General features: G+C 36.6%; 6 protein-coding genes and 1 non-coding gene across 7 annotated transcripts; 5 read left to right on the forward strand and 2 right to left on the reverse strand.

Moving 5' to 3' along the window:
• The first annotated feature begins 3,276 nt into the window (after positions 1–3,276).
• Positions 3,277–5,989, forward strand: LOC107177452 (putative receptor protein kinase ZmPK1). The gene has a single exon (XM_015531226.3). The coding sequence runs from the start codon at positions 3,459–3,461 to the stop codon at positions 5,871–5,873; it is 2,415 nt and encodes an 804-aa protein (XP_015386712.1). The 5' UTR covers positions 3,277–3,458; the 3' UTR covers positions 5,874–5,989.
• Positions 5,990–6,455: 466 nt separating this feature from the next.
• On the forward strand, positions 6,456–9,844 carry LOC102616798 (protein RETICULATA, chloroplastic). Its single transcript, XM_006480830.4, has 7 exons — positions 6,456–7,447; positions 7,531–7,629; positions 7,924–8,144; positions 8,270–8,339; positions 8,422–8,501; positions 9,182–9,246; positions 9,334–9,844. The coding sequence occupies exons 1-7, from the start codon at positions 6,866–6,868 to the stop codon at positions 9,525–9,527; spliced, it is 1,311 nt and encodes a 436-aa protein (XP_006480893.1). The 5' UTR covers positions 6,456–6,865; the 3' UTR covers positions 9,528–9,844.
• A 1,857-nt stretch (positions 9,845–11,701) lies between these two features.
• LOC102606963 (protein NRT1/ PTR FAMILY 2.8-like) lies at positions 11,702–13,905 on the forward strand. Its single transcript, XM_025100167.2, has 3 exons — positions 11,702–11,866; positions 11,972–12,189; positions 12,378–13,905. Exons 1-3 carry the CDS (start codon positions 11,761–11,763, stop codon positions 13,821–13,823), a joined length of 1,770 nt encoding a protein of 589 aa, XP_024955935.1. The 5' UTR covers positions 11,702–11,760; the 3' UTR covers positions 13,824–13,905.
• A 624-nt stretch (positions 13,906–14,529) lies between these two features.
• LOC102607256 (protein MIZU-KUSSEI 1) lies at positions 14,530–15,921 on the forward strand. The gene has a single exon (XM_015531229.3). The coding sequence runs from the start codon at positions 14,737–14,739 to the stop codon at positions 15,484–15,486; it is 750 nt and encodes a 249-aa protein (XP_015386715.1). The 5' UTR covers positions 14,530–14,736; the 3' UTR covers positions 15,487–15,921.
• Positions 15,922–16,444: 523 nt separating this feature from the next.
• On the forward strand, positions 16,445–17,636 carry LOC102617098 (uncharacterized). The gene is made up of 2 exons (XM_006480831.4): positions 16,445–16,767; positions 17,335–17,636. Exons 1-2 carry the CDS (start codon positions 16,630–16,632, stop codon positions 17,536–17,538), a joined length of 342 nt encoding a protein of 113 aa, XP_006480894.1. The 5' UTR covers positions 16,445–16,629; the 3' UTR covers positions 17,539–17,636.
• A 234-nt stretch (positions 17,637–17,870) lies between these two features.
• Positions 17,871–20,120, reverse strand: LOC127903052 (uncharacterized). The gene is made up of 2 exons (XM_052443662.1): positions 19,677–20,120; positions 17,871–19,576 (listed from the first exon to the last, which is right to left on the reverse strand). Exons 1-2 carry the CDS (start codon positions 19,897–19,899, stop codon positions 19,314–19,316), a joined length of 486 nt encoding a protein of 161 aa, XP_052299622.1. The 5' UTR covers positions 19,900–20,120; the 3' UTR covers positions 17,871–19,313.
• MIR2111 (microRNA MIR2111) lies at positions 17,907–18,014 on the reverse strand. Its single transcript, NR_161575.1, has one exon. It is a non-coding gene; the product is annotated as a microRNA MIR2111 (primary transcript).
• Positions 20,121–20,170: the final 50 nt, after the last annotated feature.

A 20,170-nucleotide genomic window follows, 5' to 3' on the forward strand; every position in this document is an offset into this window, starting at 1 on the left:
GTAGGCATCATGTCTGGATTTTCTAAGACAATTCGCTGGCCGACCTTTGACCAAGTCTTTGAATCGACCTAATTGTGGCTTCTCCTTGTGGGTTCTTTGACCGTCCTCATGCATACGACCAGTTGACTACTTCCTCGAGATGCCACTTCCCGTGATAATTGCTTTTAGAACGAGGAGGCCACGTTCTGCTCAGGTGTCTATCGGGTAGTGGTGTTTTAACCACCCAAACACTAATCCCGCAATTTCTACTGTTAGGAGTAAAGCGAGAGAAAACTAGAAACGAAAAATGTGTTCTGCTAGTTATAGCGACCTGGCTGGTCAAGGTTGTTAATATCCGCAAGACTAGAAAATGTACTCAAAGGTTACCTAATCGTTTCTGGCCATAAAAATAAGATACGACCAGAAGCGAATATTTCTGTTTTCAAACCATCTCCACTGACTTGACCCCCTGCCACCTCACTTTAAATGTGAGTGACGTGGCTTATTTTAAGCTAAGCATTTGAACTTTAAAATGGCGGTTTTTGCATTCTCGAGACGTGTCTCTTTAGCTGACGTGCCCGTTACTCGCAGCGTCTTATTCTCTCTCATTAAGTCCCTAATTCCTTTTCCTTTTCCTTTTCTTTCCCACTCTCCTAAATCGCCCTTTCTTTTCCTCTCGTAAAAAGTAAGAAATTTCTCTCCTATCGTCACTACTGCGATTACTACTTCACCAATTACAAGTCGCCCCAGGTACTGCTTCCTGAACCCATCACTGATTGTTGTTGCTTAGATTTTGCATGGTTGTTTTTGTTTGGATTTCTGGTTTTTTGTTTCTACGATGTCTAAGGCTAAAGAAAAAATAGTAGAAGTTGATTGTGGGGATAAGTTGAGTTTCTTGCCCGATATGCTCAGAGGACCAATTTTTAATCCTTAGATTCCCTTAGAGAATATAGGCACATCTAGTATCAGAAAAGACCCAAGGAGAATGACCGTCGAGGTTTCTTCCTCATCTAGCGAGAGCAAATCAAATAGGATTAGTAACGAGGGGGTATCGAGCTCTGATGGAACTTTTAGTTTAGGTAGAACAGAGAACATCAATGATGAGGGTAGTAGCAAGGAGGATGCCCCCGAGGAGATCAAACCAGCTAAGAAAGAAAAGTTAGCCATAGAGCTGAAGTCGAGTCCTACCCATAGATTATGTGAGATGTAGCCCCACCCAGAAAGACTTGGATAAGCTAAGAGAGGTTTGCAACATTCTTGATGATATCCATCTAACAATTCCTGGTGAAGGAGACACCCCTAGCCGTCCCCCTAAAGAATGTGTGACTTTATATTTAGTGTGTTTTAGGCTGAGTGTTAGGCTACCCCTTCAGCCTTATTTTATTAAGGTGTTGGGTAGAATATATTTAGCTCATGGCCAACTCAACTCAAATGGATGGAGGGTGCTTTCTGGTCTATTCGTGTTTGTGGAGGAGATGTGAGCTGAGTGAACCCACTGTTGATGAGATAAATAATTTATATCAGCTGAGGAATAGTCCAAAGGACGCAGCCTGGTATTACTTCATGTCAAGCTCCAAGAAGAGAAAACCTATTACAAACATTCCAACCTCATGTGGCAATTGGAAAACCATATATCTAAAATTGCTCGTGACTAAGGCTGCTAACTTTAGTCCAGCCAAGTTGTCTTAGAGGGGCAATAATAGTTCTCAATTCTCTCGGACTCAATGAACAAAAGGTTACATAGCTCCAGAGTGGGCCTCAGATATTCCCATCATTGCCAAAGTTGATGTGTACAGTAATGGAGTTGTGGTTCTTGCGATGGTGAAAGAATTCAGCTTTCAAACTGGGTGGTAAGAGGATGGTGAAGGGCAGGAAGCAGAGTTGAAAAGATTTGTCAAGGAAGTGAAAAAGAAAATTCTATATGGAGAGGAAGCATGGATAGAGGAAATAGTGGATCCAAGATTGAAAGGAAATTTTAACATGAACCAGGCTGCAACTTTGATTGGAATTGGGATATCCATGTGGAAGAAGATCGAAGCAAAAGACCAACAATGAATTCAGTAGTCCATTTTAGAATGTGAAACTGAGTTTGAAATTCACATTACAGACGATCACAATTCCATTTGAGCTTTTTTTTTTTTTTTTTGGTGCCTTCACGACAAGAACAATTTAAATATGTAAAATCAACTGATGGCATATCTACAAGTGATATAAGAATTAATAATAGAATGGTTAATATTTGCCTTCACTAATATTTTAGAATGAAACAATTTTCATTTGATTATATGATGAAATATCATCAATAGAAGAGAAACATGTACTTATTTCGAATAGATATGGAAGAAACCTGGGAACTACTGTCCAAAGAAATGCGAAATCCAAAAGAAAAAGGAAAAACAACGAAAGAAAAGGAGACGGAATCAAAATCAATGTTTTTTGGCTATTTGGAGTCCCCGTGAACATAAAGTTATTAGCATTTCATCCAATCAAAGGAATAAATATCTGATAACAAATAAGGTTTCAAGTCTACTTGTAGTTTTGTTTTGATTGGCAAGGAATACCACTTCCCAGTGAAGGAGGATTAGGTAGAGATAAATTGACCATCGACAGTCAGAAAACTTCAAACAACACAATGGCATCTGCCAAGAAGAATTTAAAAAATAGGTAGTCGACAAATAAGTATACTAGAATATTAAATTCATACTCGATAAATTGACAATTTCGATTAAATAATAGTTTTTGTCCTTCCCAACTTCGGGTGACTGATAAATTAATAATTCGATAAATTTATTAAATAATTATTTTTTAAAAACATCTTATTTCTTATATTGGCATAATGTTTTTAATATTTCATCTATCAATATTGTTTTCTTTACACCTTTTAGATGAGAAGCTATTACTGTGTAAATAACAGAGAGATTGACATAATATATAATCGTGATCAAACCACATAATCTACTAAAGGATTATCAAGTAATTGATTCACTTAATTAGGATGAAATCGTAATCGTGTCATATATCTTGGCAGAATCAATCACCGACCCATGTGGATAGACATGTATAATTGATGCATTAGCATTGCATTATTGATACACAGAGTCATAGCAAAAGGCTCTTGAAGATTTAAACAGTTGTTTCATAAATAAGTTGGTTAATAGTGGTCAATCAATCACCGACCCCATGTTTTCGAATCAAATTATAAATAAAATGAAGCCTCCAATTCTGAATAGAGGGAACAAAACAGGAAAGTAGATGGGGTCCATTTTTTTCATTGAATGCCAAAGCCAGTTGCAACTTGCAAGAATTATGGGCTAAAAATGATAATGCAATAGCCACTTGCTATTTGGTCAGAAAATAAAATTTCGTCTGCATATATTTCAACACTTGGACACAAGACAAGCACTCTCATTTTCCTTTACCGAACTTCAGAAACCAGAAACATTAGCCTGGATCTATTATATCTCTTCCAGAATCCAAAAATGGGATTTCCTTGTTTGTTCGTTCTGCTGATACTTGCACCAACTGTGGCATGGTCTCAAGCATGGTCTCAGGGGATACCGAGATTAACCCGTGGAAACTCCTTGGCTGTTGAAAAAGAGAATGATTTCCTGGTTTCACCAAATGGTACATTCTCTAGTGGATTTTACAAGGTTGGCACGAATGCATACTGTTACTCAATCTGGTTCACAAACTCTGTCAACAGAACTGTGGTTTGGATGGCCAACAGAGACCGGCCAGTTAATGGAAAACGTTCCAAGCTAACCCTTCAAAGAAATGGAAACCTGGCCTTGACTGATAAAGATAGTTCTGTCGTTTGGTCAACCAACACATTCACAGATGAAGGTGTCCAAGCACAGCTTCTTGAAACGGGAAATTTAGTATTGGTCAATGAAGCCAATACAACCATCTGGAAGAGTTTTGATTCCCCTACAGATACACTGCTTCCATCTCAGCTGCTTACCAAGAATACAACCTTGGTCTCCATGAGAAGTCCAGGTACATACTTATCAGGATTCTATAACTTGAAATTTGATGACAATAACATTTTGGATCTCATCTTTAATGGTCCTTTAATATCAAGTATCTACTGGCCAAACTCAGCGTTTACAGTATTTTTAAATGGAAGAACGCCTTACAATAGCTCTAGACGAGCATATGTAAATGCTAGTGGACTGTTTAGATCAAGTGATACGTTCAAATTCAATGCATCCGACTATGGAGTTGGTCCAAAAAGGAGATTAACATTAGATTACGATGGAATCCTGAGATTATATAGCTTCGATGAGCCAACCAGGCTATGGAAAATCTCATGGTTGCCTGCTGGCTTAGATAATTGCACGGTTCATGGATTGTGCGGTCCAAATGGTATATGTGTTAACCGCCCACGGCAAAAAACTTGCATTTGCCCTAATGGTTTCAGAAGAAATGATCCTTCAGATTGGATCAAGGGCTGCTCTCCTCTGTTTAATCTGTCTTGTGATCGAAATGAATTGGACTTCATGGAGCTTCCTAACACAGATTACTATGGATATGACTTAGTCACCTATGGCATTGGCATTTCCTTACAAGAATGCAGGAATCGATGTCTAAGTGATTGCAAATGCAAGGGATTTGGATATTCAACAGATGGACAAGGAGAATGTTTTCCTAAAGGCAATCTCCTGAATGGTCACAATATGCCCGGTAAATATGTCAGTATGCATATCAAGATTCCCAGAGGAAAAATTAACTCTTCCGCAGAACTCGAAATGGCAAGGATAAATTATTTGAACTGCTCAGCAGCAGCAGTCGTTCTTGGAGGTGATAATGCTAATGGAGAAAAACCCACTAAGAACCGGTACATGAAGTATTTAATTTCACTTGCGGGCTCGTTTGCAGTCATTGAAACGGTCTTCATTTCTTTAGGATGGTGGTATGTTTTCAGAAGGCACGTTCATGAGGAATTGGCCAATCTGGGTTGCATCGTACTTGCCTTGGGCTTCAAACGGTTCACTTATGCAGAGCTCAAAAGGGCGACAAGGAACTTCAAACAAGAGGTTGGAAAGGGTGGTTTCGGGAGCGTTTTCAGGGGGGTCCTTGACGACGAAAGAGTTGTTGCTGTTAAGAGACTAGAAGGCGTCTTGCAAGGAGATGCAGAATTTTGGGCAGAGGTTAGCATCATTGGGAGGATCAATCACAGGAATTTGGTCAAACTGCAGGGGTTCTGCGCTGAGAATGAGCACAAGCTGTTAGTCTACGAGTATGTTGAGAATGGTTCATTGGATAAACTATTGTTCAATGATCCAGGCACAGCCAGCATATTACAATGGGATCAAAGATACAACATTGCGGTAGGAACAGCAAAGGGCTTGTCGTATTTACATGAAGAATGTTTAGAGTGGGTTCTGCACTGTGATGTGAAGCCTCAAAACATACTACTGGATGATCAGTTTGAACCAAAAGTGGCAGATTTTGGTCTATCAAAGCTATTCAAGGAAAGGCATGACACAAAGTTTTCGCGAGTGCGTGGAACGAGGGGATACTTGGCTCCTGAGTGGATGATGAACCTGAAGATTGATGCAAAAGCAGATGTTTACAGCTACGGCATTGTTCTGTTGGAGCTACTGACTGGGAAAAGCGCTTCTGACTATCTTTCAGCTTCTGTTTCGGATAGTAGTTACTGCAACCATTTGGTGCAATGGGTGGCTAAGCAGATGGAACAAGAAGGATTAGAGAAAATAATTGATCCAAGATTGAACGATGTGTACGACAGGGAGAAGCTTGACAGAATGGTGAAAGTTGCTCTCCTTTGCGTTGCAGAAAATCGTGATACAAGGCCTCCAATGAGCAAAGTGGTGAAGCTTCTCACAGCACATGATCATGAATCAAGCCAAGATGAGAGCATTAGTGATTGATGAGTAATTTCAATGTATTAGTAATTGGACTCCTGAACTTTTTACCCTCATTACACTTTACTGTACTGCTTGTTTATTGGATTATTAATGTATGAAACTCGAGCATGAAACGACTTTGCGGCTTATACTCTTCTTTTCTTTTTTTTTTTTCTTTTTTCACTCATTCAAATGAGAAAAAACAAACCAACACCTTACTCACGTGTTAGAAATTGACACCATCAACTTGTCAATATAATAGCTATTATGGTCAAAAAAGCATTAACTGGACATGTCGACAATAATATTAAAAAATAATTTGACCATCACAACTATGAAAAAGATTTTTTTTTTTTTTTTAAAAAAAAGCAATTCGAGGACCATGGTTGTGGACCTTTTGTTGTCTTGCTGTCGAGTTGGGGCTGACCTTTTTTACTCAAAGAAAGTCCACTGTCACTGGCGTTCGCCGTTCGGGGCTACAATAAGCAACGCGCAGAATTCTCACTTGTCCGTTTGCACATGGTGCGCAATTTAGCAGAACCCTACAGATGTCCGCACGTGCGACGACAAGACAACAATGTCAAGTGAAAACAAATGTAAAAACAGCAAAACATAGTAAACATGGAAGTAGCGCCACAACAGAACACAACACTTGATACTTCGTAACAGGTTAACAACTCCCCTCACGCTCACTCTCACTCTCACAGAAGCTCGAAAGCCAGAGAAACCCAAACGCTAACATCTGTCTCTTTATTTAGGGCGAATCACTTGCGCTCTGAGTCGCTGCGCCGCCTCCATTTTAAACCCTAAAATAAAAATAAAAAATAAAAAAAGAGAATCATTTCCAGCAATCAAACAAAAAACAGCCTCAGTTCACTCAAAGTCCACTTTAAAAAAGAAAAAAAGTTTATTTTTCATTTTTTATTAGATTTCTGTTTATTGTGTCGTAGGGAAGAATTGAATCTTTATTCGTCGACTTGCCTTTTTCTCTGAGTTCAAATATTGGAGAAGCAAGCATGGCTGGTTGTGTATCGGGTTTTGGAGGATTATCTCACGTTGTGAATGTGGGAAACGAGGTCGTTTTGGGGAAGATATGGAGTCAGAGTTCGGTTTTTTGTAAGGTTAGATTCAAAAAGTTTGTAAAAGAGGTGTATTTGCCACATGTCTCTGTGAAAGGAAAACAGATGCGGCTTGTTGCGATGAGTAGTAATATGTCAGAGTCATCAGCTGAGCTACAATCTGGTGTGGCTTCAAGTGTAGAAAGAAAGGAAGGAAATGTTGGTGGTGTAGGAAAGGATGTAAAAGTTTTGGAGAATGATTATGAGATAAAAACTGGTAGTGATGGTAATGGTGGAAATGGGAGATTTAACAACGGTGGAGGAGGAGGAGGAGGAGGAGGAGGAGGCAGTGGGGGAGGAAATGGGGATGACAGCGAACAAAATGATTACGAAGAGAGGGAATTCGGACCCATTATGAAATTTGAGGAGGTTATGAAAGAGGTGGAAGCTCGAGGGGCTAGTCTTCCTTCAGATATGTTTGAGGCTGCCAAGAGTGTGGGGATTCGCAAGTTGCTTCTACTTCGATATTTTGACCTGCAGGTACTTAAATTTCAAGAGTTTGAATTATATGCGCATTTTCTATTTGTTTTTGTGATTGCTTTGACCTGATGTTTCGGCTTTAGGGGTCGAGCTGGCCTTTGGGATTTCTGATGAAGTCATGGGCCATGCTGCGAAACAGAATGTTGGCTGATCCATCTTTCCTTTTCAAGATTGGAACTGAGGTTTGTTGACCTTGTTTTGATATATTCTTCATGCAAACTGTGTTTGTAACCGAGTGGTAGAACATTTTTTTGTGGTTTATTTTTGAAATTATTTTATGTTTCCACCAACCCGTGCATTAATATGATTGCTCGAGTATTAATTGTTTGGGGAATATGATCTGCTAAGAACAAATATATGGAAGAAAGAAAGAAATTACTCATCCTGTTGGAGCTGTGTAATGTCAAAGAGCACTTGTATTGTGGATTTTATTGCCAGTATTTATCTGGATACTTACTGGTATTTACTTGATGCAGATTGTCATTGATTCTTGTTGTGCTACACTTGCGGAAGTTCAAAAGAGGGGCAAAGACTTCTGGGCAGAATTTGAGTTGTATGTTGCAGATCTTTTGGTTGGTGTGGTGGTTAACATTGCTTTGGTTGGTATGTTGGCACCTTATGTGCGCATTGGGCAACCATCTGTTTCTAAAGGATTCCTTGGACGCATCCAACATGCTTATGGAGCTCTTCCCAGCAGGTTAATAGTTCATGCTTATAACAATTAGTCTTATCTTCAATCCTCTTGTGTCCTGACATGGTTAGGTTGCCTAGTAATATGTTTCAATACTAGTTCAGTTTCTGAAGTGATCATTTTTTTTGCAGCGTATTTGAAGCTGAAAGGCCAGGGTGTAGATTTTCTGTGAACCAGAGAATTGCAACATATTTTTTTAAGGTCAGATTGGCATGTATGTCGACTGATCTATAGTGGACATATTGTTAGGGTGTCATTATTAATTTACATATTATGTTTTCAGGGTATTTTGTACGGATCAGTTGGGTTTGGATGTGGTATTATAGGCCAAGGCATTGCAAATGTAATAATGACTGCCAAGAGGTTTGCTTCTACTATCTTTTTAGATCTTTCCTGTATCACCTTATTCTTGCTCTGATATTTAACAAGTCATTTGAATGGATATTCCCTTTCACTATTCAAAAATCCTTTTGTTGCCCTGTGAGTACAGCGTGATATTTGCCTCTTAAGAGGTTCTTCCAGATGACTTTTCATTTTTATTGACAAAACTTTGTCTGATCAGAGAACCATTGAAATTCGTGCTAATAACTGCTAAAGTAATTACAATACGTTCTTGTTCTATTGATACATGACAACTTCTTTTGAAAACAAGGAAACCATCAATAAAAACAAATATTATTCAACAAATCGATAAAGGATATGCTTGCTATTGCCAGTGTAAAATTATGCTAAACTGTACTACTATATTCCTGCCAAGACTCAGTATTAGAAAGTAGAAGAATTGCCATGTTATTGCTACAACTATTTATCTCGTTGTAGTTTAGTGACTTTGAGTTTCCATCTTGATGCTGAGATGGTATAGCTCTAAATTAGTATGTATGATAGTTTGGAATTTCACGTGTCATGCCTTATGATTATATTTGTATATTTTACAGAAACTGAGCTGCTATGGTATTTTTCTGTAATGAAGTGACAGCTTATTGTTAACTTTACATCTTTCTGTCTTCTTGAATTCAATGGCTCATTGTATCTTTCTATCTCAGGAGCATAAATAAATCAGAAGAGGACATACCCGTGCCACCTCTTCTGAAAAGTGCAGCTCTTTGGGGTATGCTTGCTTATTTATTCATGCTCTCACCCTATTTGGAGTCAACTTTCTTTCCTAACTGAATCTCCTTCCTCTCCAAACTTGCAGGTGTTTTTCTTGCAGTTTCTTCAAATACCCGTTATCAAGTCATCAATGGACTGGAACGTTTGGTAGAAGCATCACCCTTGGCGAAGCAGGTTCCACCCGTTGCAATGGCTTTCACAGTTGGAGTGCGATTTGCCAACAACATTTACGGCGGAATGCAGTTTGTGGATTGGGCCAGATGGAGTGGGGTGCAATAACTGACTGCTTAAATTGAATTGAGGAAGACTCATTAGTTTTCTCTAAAAGTCAATTGGATGTTTAAAAATCCTTAAATTGAACTGTTGCTTGTGTAAATTCACAGGCACTGGCAGAGGGAGAAGCTGCCACCATTATAAGTTTTTTATTGTGGCTTGTTCTGCCGGAGAAATTTTGTATTTGTTTCTGCTACTAGAGCACCAGTGAGGAAGTTCACCTTCTCAATTATATGGAACAAATTGAATTCTTGATTTTTGTTTCGATGGCATTTACGAATGAAAGTACGAAATAATAAAAATAAGGGTGTGTTTGGGATTGAGGTGTTATATCTTTTAAGTTATAGTTGTTGTACAAAAAAAAAATTATAATTATGAAACAAAAATTAGTAATATGTAGTCAACATAAATTTTAAATAATTATTTTGATAAAATTATTAAAGATATAATATATTTTTTATCATACAAGTGAAAAATTTTATCAGTATACCTTGCAATTATAAGTTACAACAGTTAGTTTAGTGTTGTACCTTTTAAGTTATAACTGTCTAACTTCAATTTCAAACGCACTCTAAGTCATGTGAGACGAAGAGTTATTTATTTTAATTAATCGAATTATGTTATATCAGTTAATATAAAATAAAAAAAAAGGTTTGAGTAACTCTTATCATTACTCATGTGAGAATGTCTCCATCATAAGATTTATTTTGCATATGCAAAAGGATGATTACCCTCAATTTATTCTTTCCTCCATTGGTTTAATTGGTTTTATGGCCTCACACAAAGAGAATATTTTTCTTCTTCTAAATTTTTTAGAGTAGCTGATTTTATTATCCTGCTAATGTAATTAATGTGTGGAGAAGTAAACCAAGCAGTCCAGTAAAATCATGAAAAAAATTGGCAGATTAAAGGGATCAGTTGTGACGGTTAGTTTAACTGTAGGCACGTTACTACTGACGACAATTGACATGGTATAATAATAATATTCACTGAGTCATTACGTTAATAGGAGTTTCTCGCACTGTATGGCGTTGCCTTATATTAATTGTATTGCATCATGGTGTATTGTATTAAGTTGTGATATAATATAATGCTTGGTCTATTATGAACTGTATTATATATATATATATATAATATTATATTGTGATATTGTTTATATTAAAATTAAAATTAAATTAATTTGAATTTTTTTAAATATTTTAGTGTTATACTAATAATTTTTCAAATTAATTATTAAATAATTATTTTTATATATTAATTTTTATAACATAAAATAATTTCATAATATCCTATTATCAAATAATAGAAGATTATAATATTATAAATACAAATAAAATAAAATATATAATATTATATAATACAATATAATATTAAAATTTCAATTTAATTATAAATTATTTTTTATTACTTAATATTGAATATAATTATTTAATTTAAATTTATTTTTAAATTTAGCATTTTAGCAAATAACAAATGATTAAATAATTAAAATACTCTTTACATATTTAAAGTAAAATAAGTTAGATGATTTTATGTAGTAAAAGTAATATAATATATTATCATTTATTTATTAAATATTTAGGTTTATTGATATTTTATATTATTATTTAAATTAAATTTTATTTCATATAAACATAAATTAATATTTAATAAATTTAAATTTATTATAAATTATTGAATAATAAAAGTAAAATGATTAAATTTAAAATATGAATAGTATTTTAATGCAATAAAGCCTAAACCTTATTCCCTATGGAATTATTTTATACTCCTTTTATTGTATTAACCATCTTCTCAATATAGTGCAATGTAACTGTGCAGCCAAACATGGGTTTTTATAATAACAGTATATTAATGCAATAGAGTAGAATGTAAATAGTAAATACGACCTGCCAAACGCGCTCTTATACACATGAGAACTAATTAATTGATTATGATAATTTATCAATTTTAATGTAACAAGAAGAGAACATACTGCATGTAAACTTTTATAAAAATAGAAGAATGTGATATATTCAATCCAAGAATTAAATGACTTTACGACATATAACATGTAACCACACAGCAGTTATAACAGTTCTTAATTAAAATGTTACACCTCAGGTCCTGAAAAAAGAGAGGTCGCAGGTTTCACGAAACCTCAGCTGTTCCAAACAGAAATGTCACCTTAAAAATCATATAAAAACTTTTTGTAACATCATTTGACATTTGGAAGAAATAGGGGAGGAGGAGGAGAGAGATGGAGAATGAGATTCATTCAACATTAGTAGATCAAAACTCTCGCTCCCCTCCTCCTGATTCTCAAAGACCTAAAGGAGGATGGAGGTCCATCAAATATATTCTTGGTAAATTCCTTGATTCATTCTGCAATTAACATTTAATTCATGGTTTCGAACATAACGTTTTCACTGGAGTTTATATAGAATGATTTTGATGGGTTGTTTTGTTAGGGAACGAAACCTTCGAAAAGTTGGCTTCCATGAGCTTGATTGCGAATATGACGGTGTATTTACGTACAAAATACAACATGGATGGTATACTTTTGGTTAATGTGGTCAGTATTTGGGGTGGTTCCTCAAGCCTTACGGCAATTCCTGGGGCTTTGCTTTCTGATACGTACCTGGGCAGGTTCCGGACTCTTCTTTATGGCTCCATTGCCTCATTTCTGGTAAACATATATTGCCTCATTTCTAGAGCCTTAATTAGTTTAAGATTTTTTTTATGTTTTTGATGCAAATATATTATAATCTGGAACGGGACAAGTTTTCATATTGAATGAAAATTATTGTTATCATGGGTAACCTTTATCACATGATTGTGGATGAATTTATGGATTCTGTGCATTTCAATCAACAGGGAATGGGAATAATGACTTTGACAGCAAGTATACCTGAACTAAGGCCGCCGGATTGCACAGGAGCTCAATGCCCCCAGCCTGAAGGTTGGCAGCTTAGCATTCTCTATGCGGGTCTTGCATTGCTAGCCATCGGATCAGGGGGAATTAGACCCTGCAACATTGCCTTTGGGGCTGACCAATTTGACACCACTACGCCTAAGGGGAAATCACAACTTGAGAGCTTCTTCAATTGGTGGTACTTCTCATTTACTGTCGCTCTTGTTGTAGCCCTCACCGCTGTTGTCTACATTCAGACTAATGTCAGCTGGATTCTCGGCTTTGCCATTCCGACCGGCTGCTTTTTCCTCTCCATATTCGTTTTCTTGATCGGTTATCACACATATATAATCAAGAACCCACAAGGAAGTGTTTTTGTTGACATGGCCAAAGTGATCACAGCTTCCTGTAGAAAGCGAAAAGTAAATCTTGGACAAGCCTCTGGAAACTCACTCTATGATCCTCCTTTAACACAATCAGAAACAGAATCAAAAACAACAAAGCTCCCTCACACAAATAGATTCAGATGCCTCGATAAGGCTGCGGTGATAGTTGATTCAAGTGAATTAGACGACGACGGGAAGGCCAAGAATGGCTGGAGACTATGCAGTTTGCTACAAGTGGAACAACTAAAACTGCTAGTCGCAATGTTCCCGGTTTGGATAACCGGAATATTTTGCTTCCTAGCAATGGACCAGCAGAATACAATTGGGATCCTTCAAGCAATTCAGACTAATAAAAGATTCGGAAGTTTTAATGTTCCACCAGGCTGGATGGGACTAATATCAATGCTTACACTTTCAACATGGATCTTCTTTTATGAGCGTGTTTTTGTACCTCTATCACAGAAAATGACAGGAAAAAAGATAAGATTGACAATGAGACAGAGGATTACTATCGGCATTCTAATGGCAATTCTCAGCTTATTGGTAGCTGGCTTTGTTGAGAGAAAGCGTAGGCTATCAGCACTGCAACATGGTTCATTTGAATCACCTATAAGTATTTTAGTACTTGTACCACAATTTTCTTTTTCGGGTTTGACAGAAGGATTTGCTGCGGTTGCCGTGATGGAATTCTTAACTACACAGTTGCCTGAATCAATGAGGACTGTTTCTGGGGCAGTCTTTTTCCTCAGTTTATCAATTTCAAGCTACATAAACTCAGCTCTTGTTAATATTATTCATGGCTTAACGAAAAAGTATGCCAAAGCACCATGGCTTGGTGGCACTGACCTTAACAAGGATACCCTTGACTACTTCTATTTCACCATTGCTGCACTTGAAGTTGTTAATTTGTTGTATTTTAATTTCTTTGCATGCCGTTTTGTATCAAGTAATGCCATTGGGAAGAAAGAATCTCAAAGTGAAGAGAAAAGTCAGAACAAAGAATCTGCTCACCAGCATGTATAATTCTATGCCTCCCGTTTGCCATTTGTAAGCTCAATTCCTTTTTTCTTTTCTTCTTTTTTGTATTTTAAGTTCCTTTTATTGATATCTCAGATTTTTTGCGCATGTTTTTAGCACTTTGATCCATAGCATTGTTCTTTATTGCATTTTGTTCATAATAAATTATTATGGAAAAAGCACTAAGAATCATAAAATTTATTTAAATGCATAAATAAACTCATGATTTCATAAATCGTCATGTAAACTCCATTTTAGTCACATTAGATCAAAAGAATATCTTTTTGAACAATTATATCCTTTGACAATATAGAACCAATTATATATATGGTTACAATTGTCCAAAATATGGTGTCTATGATTATTTCATAAACTAAAGGACTTTATGTGCATTTAAACAATTTTGGGAGTCTTCAACAATTCATTTGAAAATGAAAACCAGTTAATTCTCACACTCTTCCATGTAAGGAGTTAAGAACCATTAGATATTAATGACACAATAAATTGAATTTTTTTCTGCAAATAAATGTTTTAAATATTTTGTAAGAATAAAATGTTTTTCAAAATATTTTCAATAACATATCAATCAGCATAAATTTCAAAAAAAGGTCATAAATCAAAAAAAAAAGGCAATTCCTTGGTTAACAGCGCACAAGAAGGAATGTAACTGGACCGGGCCCACTTAGGCCCAACCTCTGAAATTGCCACGCCATCCAAACTTATTTATACACGTGTCAGCATTTTTAACAAACCCCAACCTGCCAAACCAACACAGCAAAATTCCAACGGCTATATTCACTTCCCGCCCTTATAGATATTTCTTCATTTATAAATAAACCCCAGAAAACAGAAAAAACACCACAATAGCCCTCAGCCTCACAATTATCACACCAGTCACACGAATCTTGAGACTCTAACAATGTCCAAGATCCGTCGATTCTTCCTCCCTTGCATCTTCCCAACCGCCGCAGACGCCCAAACAACCCCCGCACCCAAGAAACGCCTCAGCACCTCTTTAAGAGACGACATCGACGAACCCACCAACACCAAATCAGCAGCCGCTGATCAAGAAGCCCAAAACCCAGATCAAGAACCAACCTCTCCTGAAGATAACAGCACGACACTCTTGATTGTTCCGCCTCGTCCGTCGAAATCAATGGTCATCGGCACAATCTTCGGCCACCGCCGCGGCCACGTCTGGTTCTGCATCCAACAAGACCGTGTCTCGATGAAACCGACTCTGCTTCTCGAATTATCGATGCCCACTAACCAACTCGTTAAAGAAATGCGCTGCGGACTCGTTCGTATCGCCCTTGAATGCGCCCGGCCCGAAAGCACCGAGAGAATTGAAGTCACTTCTTGCCCGCTCCGTTTGGTGCCTGTTTGGATAATGTATTGTAACGGGCGCAAGGTGGGGTTCGCGGTTCGGAGAAAAGCGAGCGGCCAGAATCGTCTGATGTTGAAGATGATGCAATCGATTACCATTGGAGCGGGTGTAATTCCTGCCGGGTTAGGGTCTTCTGGTCCGGATTCGGGTGAGCAGATTATATACATGAGGGCTAATTACGAGCACATGATTGGTAGCGCTGATTCGGAGTCTTTTCATTTGATTAATCCAGACGAGTGCGCGGGTCAAGAATTCAGCTTGTTCTTGCTTAGATCAAGGTGATTAATTGAAGGATTTCTTGGTAAAGAAAAAGGGTTTATTTATGGGTTTTAGGAGACGATTTTGGGTAAATGAAAATTAGGATTTTGCTGGTGATTGAAAACGGTGCGTTTTCTTGAATTTGACTTTGTCTTGATTGATGAATTCTTTATCAGGTTTTGTGGGATTTTTAGGGACTCCTAGAGTTGGGTAACTTTGTTCAGATGAGAATTGTAGTTGAATGTATTGATGATTTCTCTTAAGGTTTTGGCTCAACATGTGTGACTTCAAGACTTGGAAGTTCCTTTTGAGTATTATAATCACAGCTCAATAGAGAAATGGACTGCTTGAAATTTCATTCATTTTTCCCTTGTATGGCTTTTGATAAATTTTGATGATCATATTTCGAACAAGAGAAATTTTAACTGCCTGATGAGTTTGATTTGAAATTGGATCTCTGGGTTTATTTATCAGTTGTGCTAAATCTTTTATAATTTACATATGATAATATATATAGCTTGACAATTAAGCTACCAAAGAAGAATGCTGACACTTTGTTGCTCGACAATGGTGTCTTTGGACACGACAGTTAGCAGCCACAAAATATGAGAGTTAACTATTTTGGTCATTTCAATCTAAATATGGACCACTTTAGAACAACTGACTGGGAATCCAAAAAGTAGAAGGCATCAATCTCTTGTGGTTCTACCTGTAGTGCAATTTTCTGACTGACTGTTTGAGTCAATGAAGGTCAAGCAGGGTCCGGAACAACAAATCATGTCTCTTATTAGAACATGATGAAAAATAGAATCGCAAGATGTCCAAAAACCACCTCATGTTCTGTTGAAATCCCGGATTTTATTAACTTGCTTTTTGGAGATTTGTCGCAACTAGAAAGTTGCAATGGTATGCAATCAATGACTAGGAAAGATATTTTTATTACAACTGTTTTGATTTAACAGTTCCTAGTGCTTACAAATTTCAATTTTTATAGGCCAAAATGTGAAATTGACAGCGAAAATATCATCGCTTTGCTTTTAATCTCCACCACCAGCTTCTTCTTATGTTTTTCATGAACTTGTGCTATATAGACAAAAGGCAATTAGAGGCCTTCATGCGCATTCACTTGTCTTTTTTTTTTTTTTTTTTCATTTTTTTCTCATTGAGATGCTGGAAGGAAAACCTGTGGTACAAGAGACTGACATGCCAGATGAGCTGCAAAGCCATGTGATGGAGTTAGCTTACCAAGCTCTTGATCTCCACGAGGTCTCTGATTGTCAATCCATAGCTCATTACATCAAACAGGTATTATATTAACCTTTAGAATCCTTGTCAGTACATGAGTGAATGATGATATATGTTTGTTAAAGAAAGTGATAAAAAAGGGTACATGTCTATAGTCAGGCAATTTAGAAAGATGATTTTCTTAAAATAACAACACACTAAAAGATTTAAAATCTCACTTTACGGTCCAATCTCGAATCTTGACCTTATTATGTAATCTATAACAAACTATGTCTTGTACTCCTGTCATCTACTTTGCATCATACAATCCAATCAATTTGGATGTTAAAAATTGGAAAATAAACAGGTTATATATGCTTCTTCACCTTGATAATGAATAATATATGAGCAAGCAGTCATGACCATAGCAAGCCCCCTAAAATCTCTGTTTCTGAGTGCAAAACGTTCTCTGCAGACTTGACTCCCACAATGAAGGGAGAAGAATTCATGTACATATGGAAGATTTTAATGAGTACCTTTAGATCTCCGGCACAATGTTATTGACTCAAGAACTTTGGAGGATTGGAGTTTTCGCTCCCTTTTACTCTATAATTTACAGTCTAAGCTTACATTCATCTGACTAAACAGAAATTCGACGAAGCATACAGGCCAGCATGGCATTGTGTGGTAGGCAAAGATTTTGGATCTTGCATTACACATTTATGTGGAAGTTTAATTTTCTTCCGCATGGAGATGATGGAGTTTCTTGTTTTCAAGGATGGCAAGGACTGCACTGAAAGCAAGGAAGAGGCTGTTGGAATGCTTCAAAAATCCCAAAAAGCTGATCCATAGTCCTTAGGATTTGAGCATGCATGAAATTTATATTGGAACAGTAATCTTTACCAATATTATGTTATATTATGTTCATAGATTGAATATTATGTGTAAAAGCGGCATCCTAGTGCTTGTCTTTGAGTAGTAGAGCTAAAAATATTTCATTAAAAAATTTTGCAGCCTCCATAATAGATTGGGAGGCCAATATTTAGACATGGCTGGATCTTATAACCAACCAACGTGTGAACTCTGATAGCAGAAGATAAACGACATGCAAGTGCAATGATAAAAAATTACCTGACAAAGAGGAGCAACAGTCAAGTGCTACTTTGCTGTGCAGCCACCATAAGTAGCTTATATTAGCTAATAGCTTCAACAATAAAAAGTTTTATATTGTCAGTAAGGATAAGGTAATCCGTATCCTGAGGACTAGATACAACAAACGTACATGCTGATCCAAACCTCAGGATGCAGATTACCTGATCCTCACCAATATGGACACAACAAAGATGAAATATACCTCAGAGAGAGTAATGAACAGACAGTAGAGGAAAGGGAAAACATAACAATCGATAGGTATTAAGAAGTTCTGTAGCAAGAGGAGGTTGAGTTTCATTTGCATGATGCGAGGAATTTATAATTGCACAAAAAGCAAACATGATTTATTCCCTAAGTAGGGGCTGATTTGGTGTAAAGGGGTGCATAGAGTATAAAGCGATGATAAGGTGCTCTGATTTGGAATCATCGTCATTTGATTCTGTTCTTCAAAAACCAATAATCAATCAGTAGCTTGCTTTCTGTGGACAATGATGGATTGATCTTGACTGCTTTTTCCTGGAAGACTGAGATCTTCACTTGCTAATTACATATTTTTACATTCTCTGCAAATTATTATGGAACTGTTGAAAATACTGAATAAAGAAAGCACATCAATAAGCTGTCGCCATGAAACAGAGCTGTTCAGTGAGCTTGAAGCTTAGTTCTGTAAATGAAGAATCTATTAAAAGCTTTCTGAATGCTTCTGCTCAATAAAAATCTCTCGATCAAAGATACTGAACTGAAAAGAAAATGCTCGCCACATACCCAAATTTTATCTACTTGTTATATATCTCGTTTGATGGTCACCATCGGCTTTAAGTCAGTAGCAAATTCTATTCCCTTGGCTATTAAATCACCTTCTTCCAGTTGCGAGCGGCTTTCTTTAACTTATACTGCGCATGTATCAAATTCTGAACAAGTGGGTTATGTGATTAACGATATTTTTTCGTATCTTATATTATATTTCATTTGTTTATTTAAGTATACTGAAAGTTTGTTCGTCACAAGTCAGAACCTTGGTTAATTAGCTAACTATGGCAATCATTATAGAAATAAAGCAAATGGAATCCCATCTTGTTCTTAATGCATCCAAGTTAAAGCTGAGCGCCGTGAATTATTATGTTCTTTTTTGAAGTCTCGTTCAAGTTATTGTAATCAATTAAAAATTTGCAAGAATCTAATGGAAGGGTGTCCATACAAGTACTCCAAAACTTTCTTTGCATTTATGAAATGCCAGGATTCAACTTCGACAATCCAACATGTTAATACATATCTTCCACAGTTATAATAATCAATTTAGCCCTCGAATATCAATTATAGTTTCTGTAACATCTGGTCTATTAATATAGCAATTTAATAGTTGATTCTATTGTTATCTTTGTTTAATTTTTATGAAGTAACAGTCTCGCTTTAGTCTTTGTATATTTATGCAGAAATTCGCCCAAACTGCTTGCAAGCATAACTTTACATTGAAGCTAGGAAGTACTCAAAACCCCACATTGTGCTTTACAAGCACGTACTAAACTATTATATACTTTGCCATCTGGTGATCGATATTTCATCTCTGGTATCTGATATTTCCCTTTAGGAGGTCTCGAAAATGTCCATCCACACCACGACAAGTGTTCCCGAACCAGCCTGCTATTTTCTATCCCTTTTATCTCACCCTTAATCCACTTCTTCATTGCATCAATATTCTCCTTTGCAGGTACAATCACAGCATATGCACGATCCCGAGCTGCACTTCCAGAAACATCATTACTTAGTTTACCAGTATAGCTGTTATAAACTCTATGACGACATTAATTTAATTTATAAACTTTTACATACATGCATACCTGTGACCACTTGTCTGGATCTCCAGTACCTCAAGCTGGCTTCAGAGAATTCGCGACTGCTAATCATATTTTTCCATTGCTTACAAACCGTCTTAAGTGAAACAAGGTACCGTGGAGGGACTCTAATCAATATGTAAAATGTGATCTCACTGGGAAGATAGGGCTTTAAGCCATTGTCGCGGTAATCAATGCAATTTGCTCTGCGTTTATAGTTCCTCATCATGCTTCTCTGTAATGTAATGTGAAGAAGCCAGAATCGTGTTTGGAGGCAAAATATATATAATACTCACTTTTGTCTCTCTCAAGACTTTCAGGATGGCATAAGGAAACTTTCGTACGGATTTCTATTTAAATTATGTCCTGTTTTCCTAAGGATTTCTAATTAATATTACATTTAGAAAACTCATGTCTCGAGTATTTTGCTTTTACACCGCTCTCTGGGATATTATCTAAAGTTTTAAAAGTCACTATCATGGTTTATAATATTAAAAAAA

The sequence above is a fragment of the Citrus sinensis genome, chromosome 6 (genome assembly GCF_022201045.2).
Source record: "Citrus sinensis cultivar Valencia sweet orange chromosome 6, DVS_A1.0, whole genome shotgun sequence".
Taxonomy (NCBI): Eukaryota; Viridiplantae; Streptophyta; class Magnoliopsida; order Sapindales; family Rutaceae; genus Citrus; species Citrus sinensis.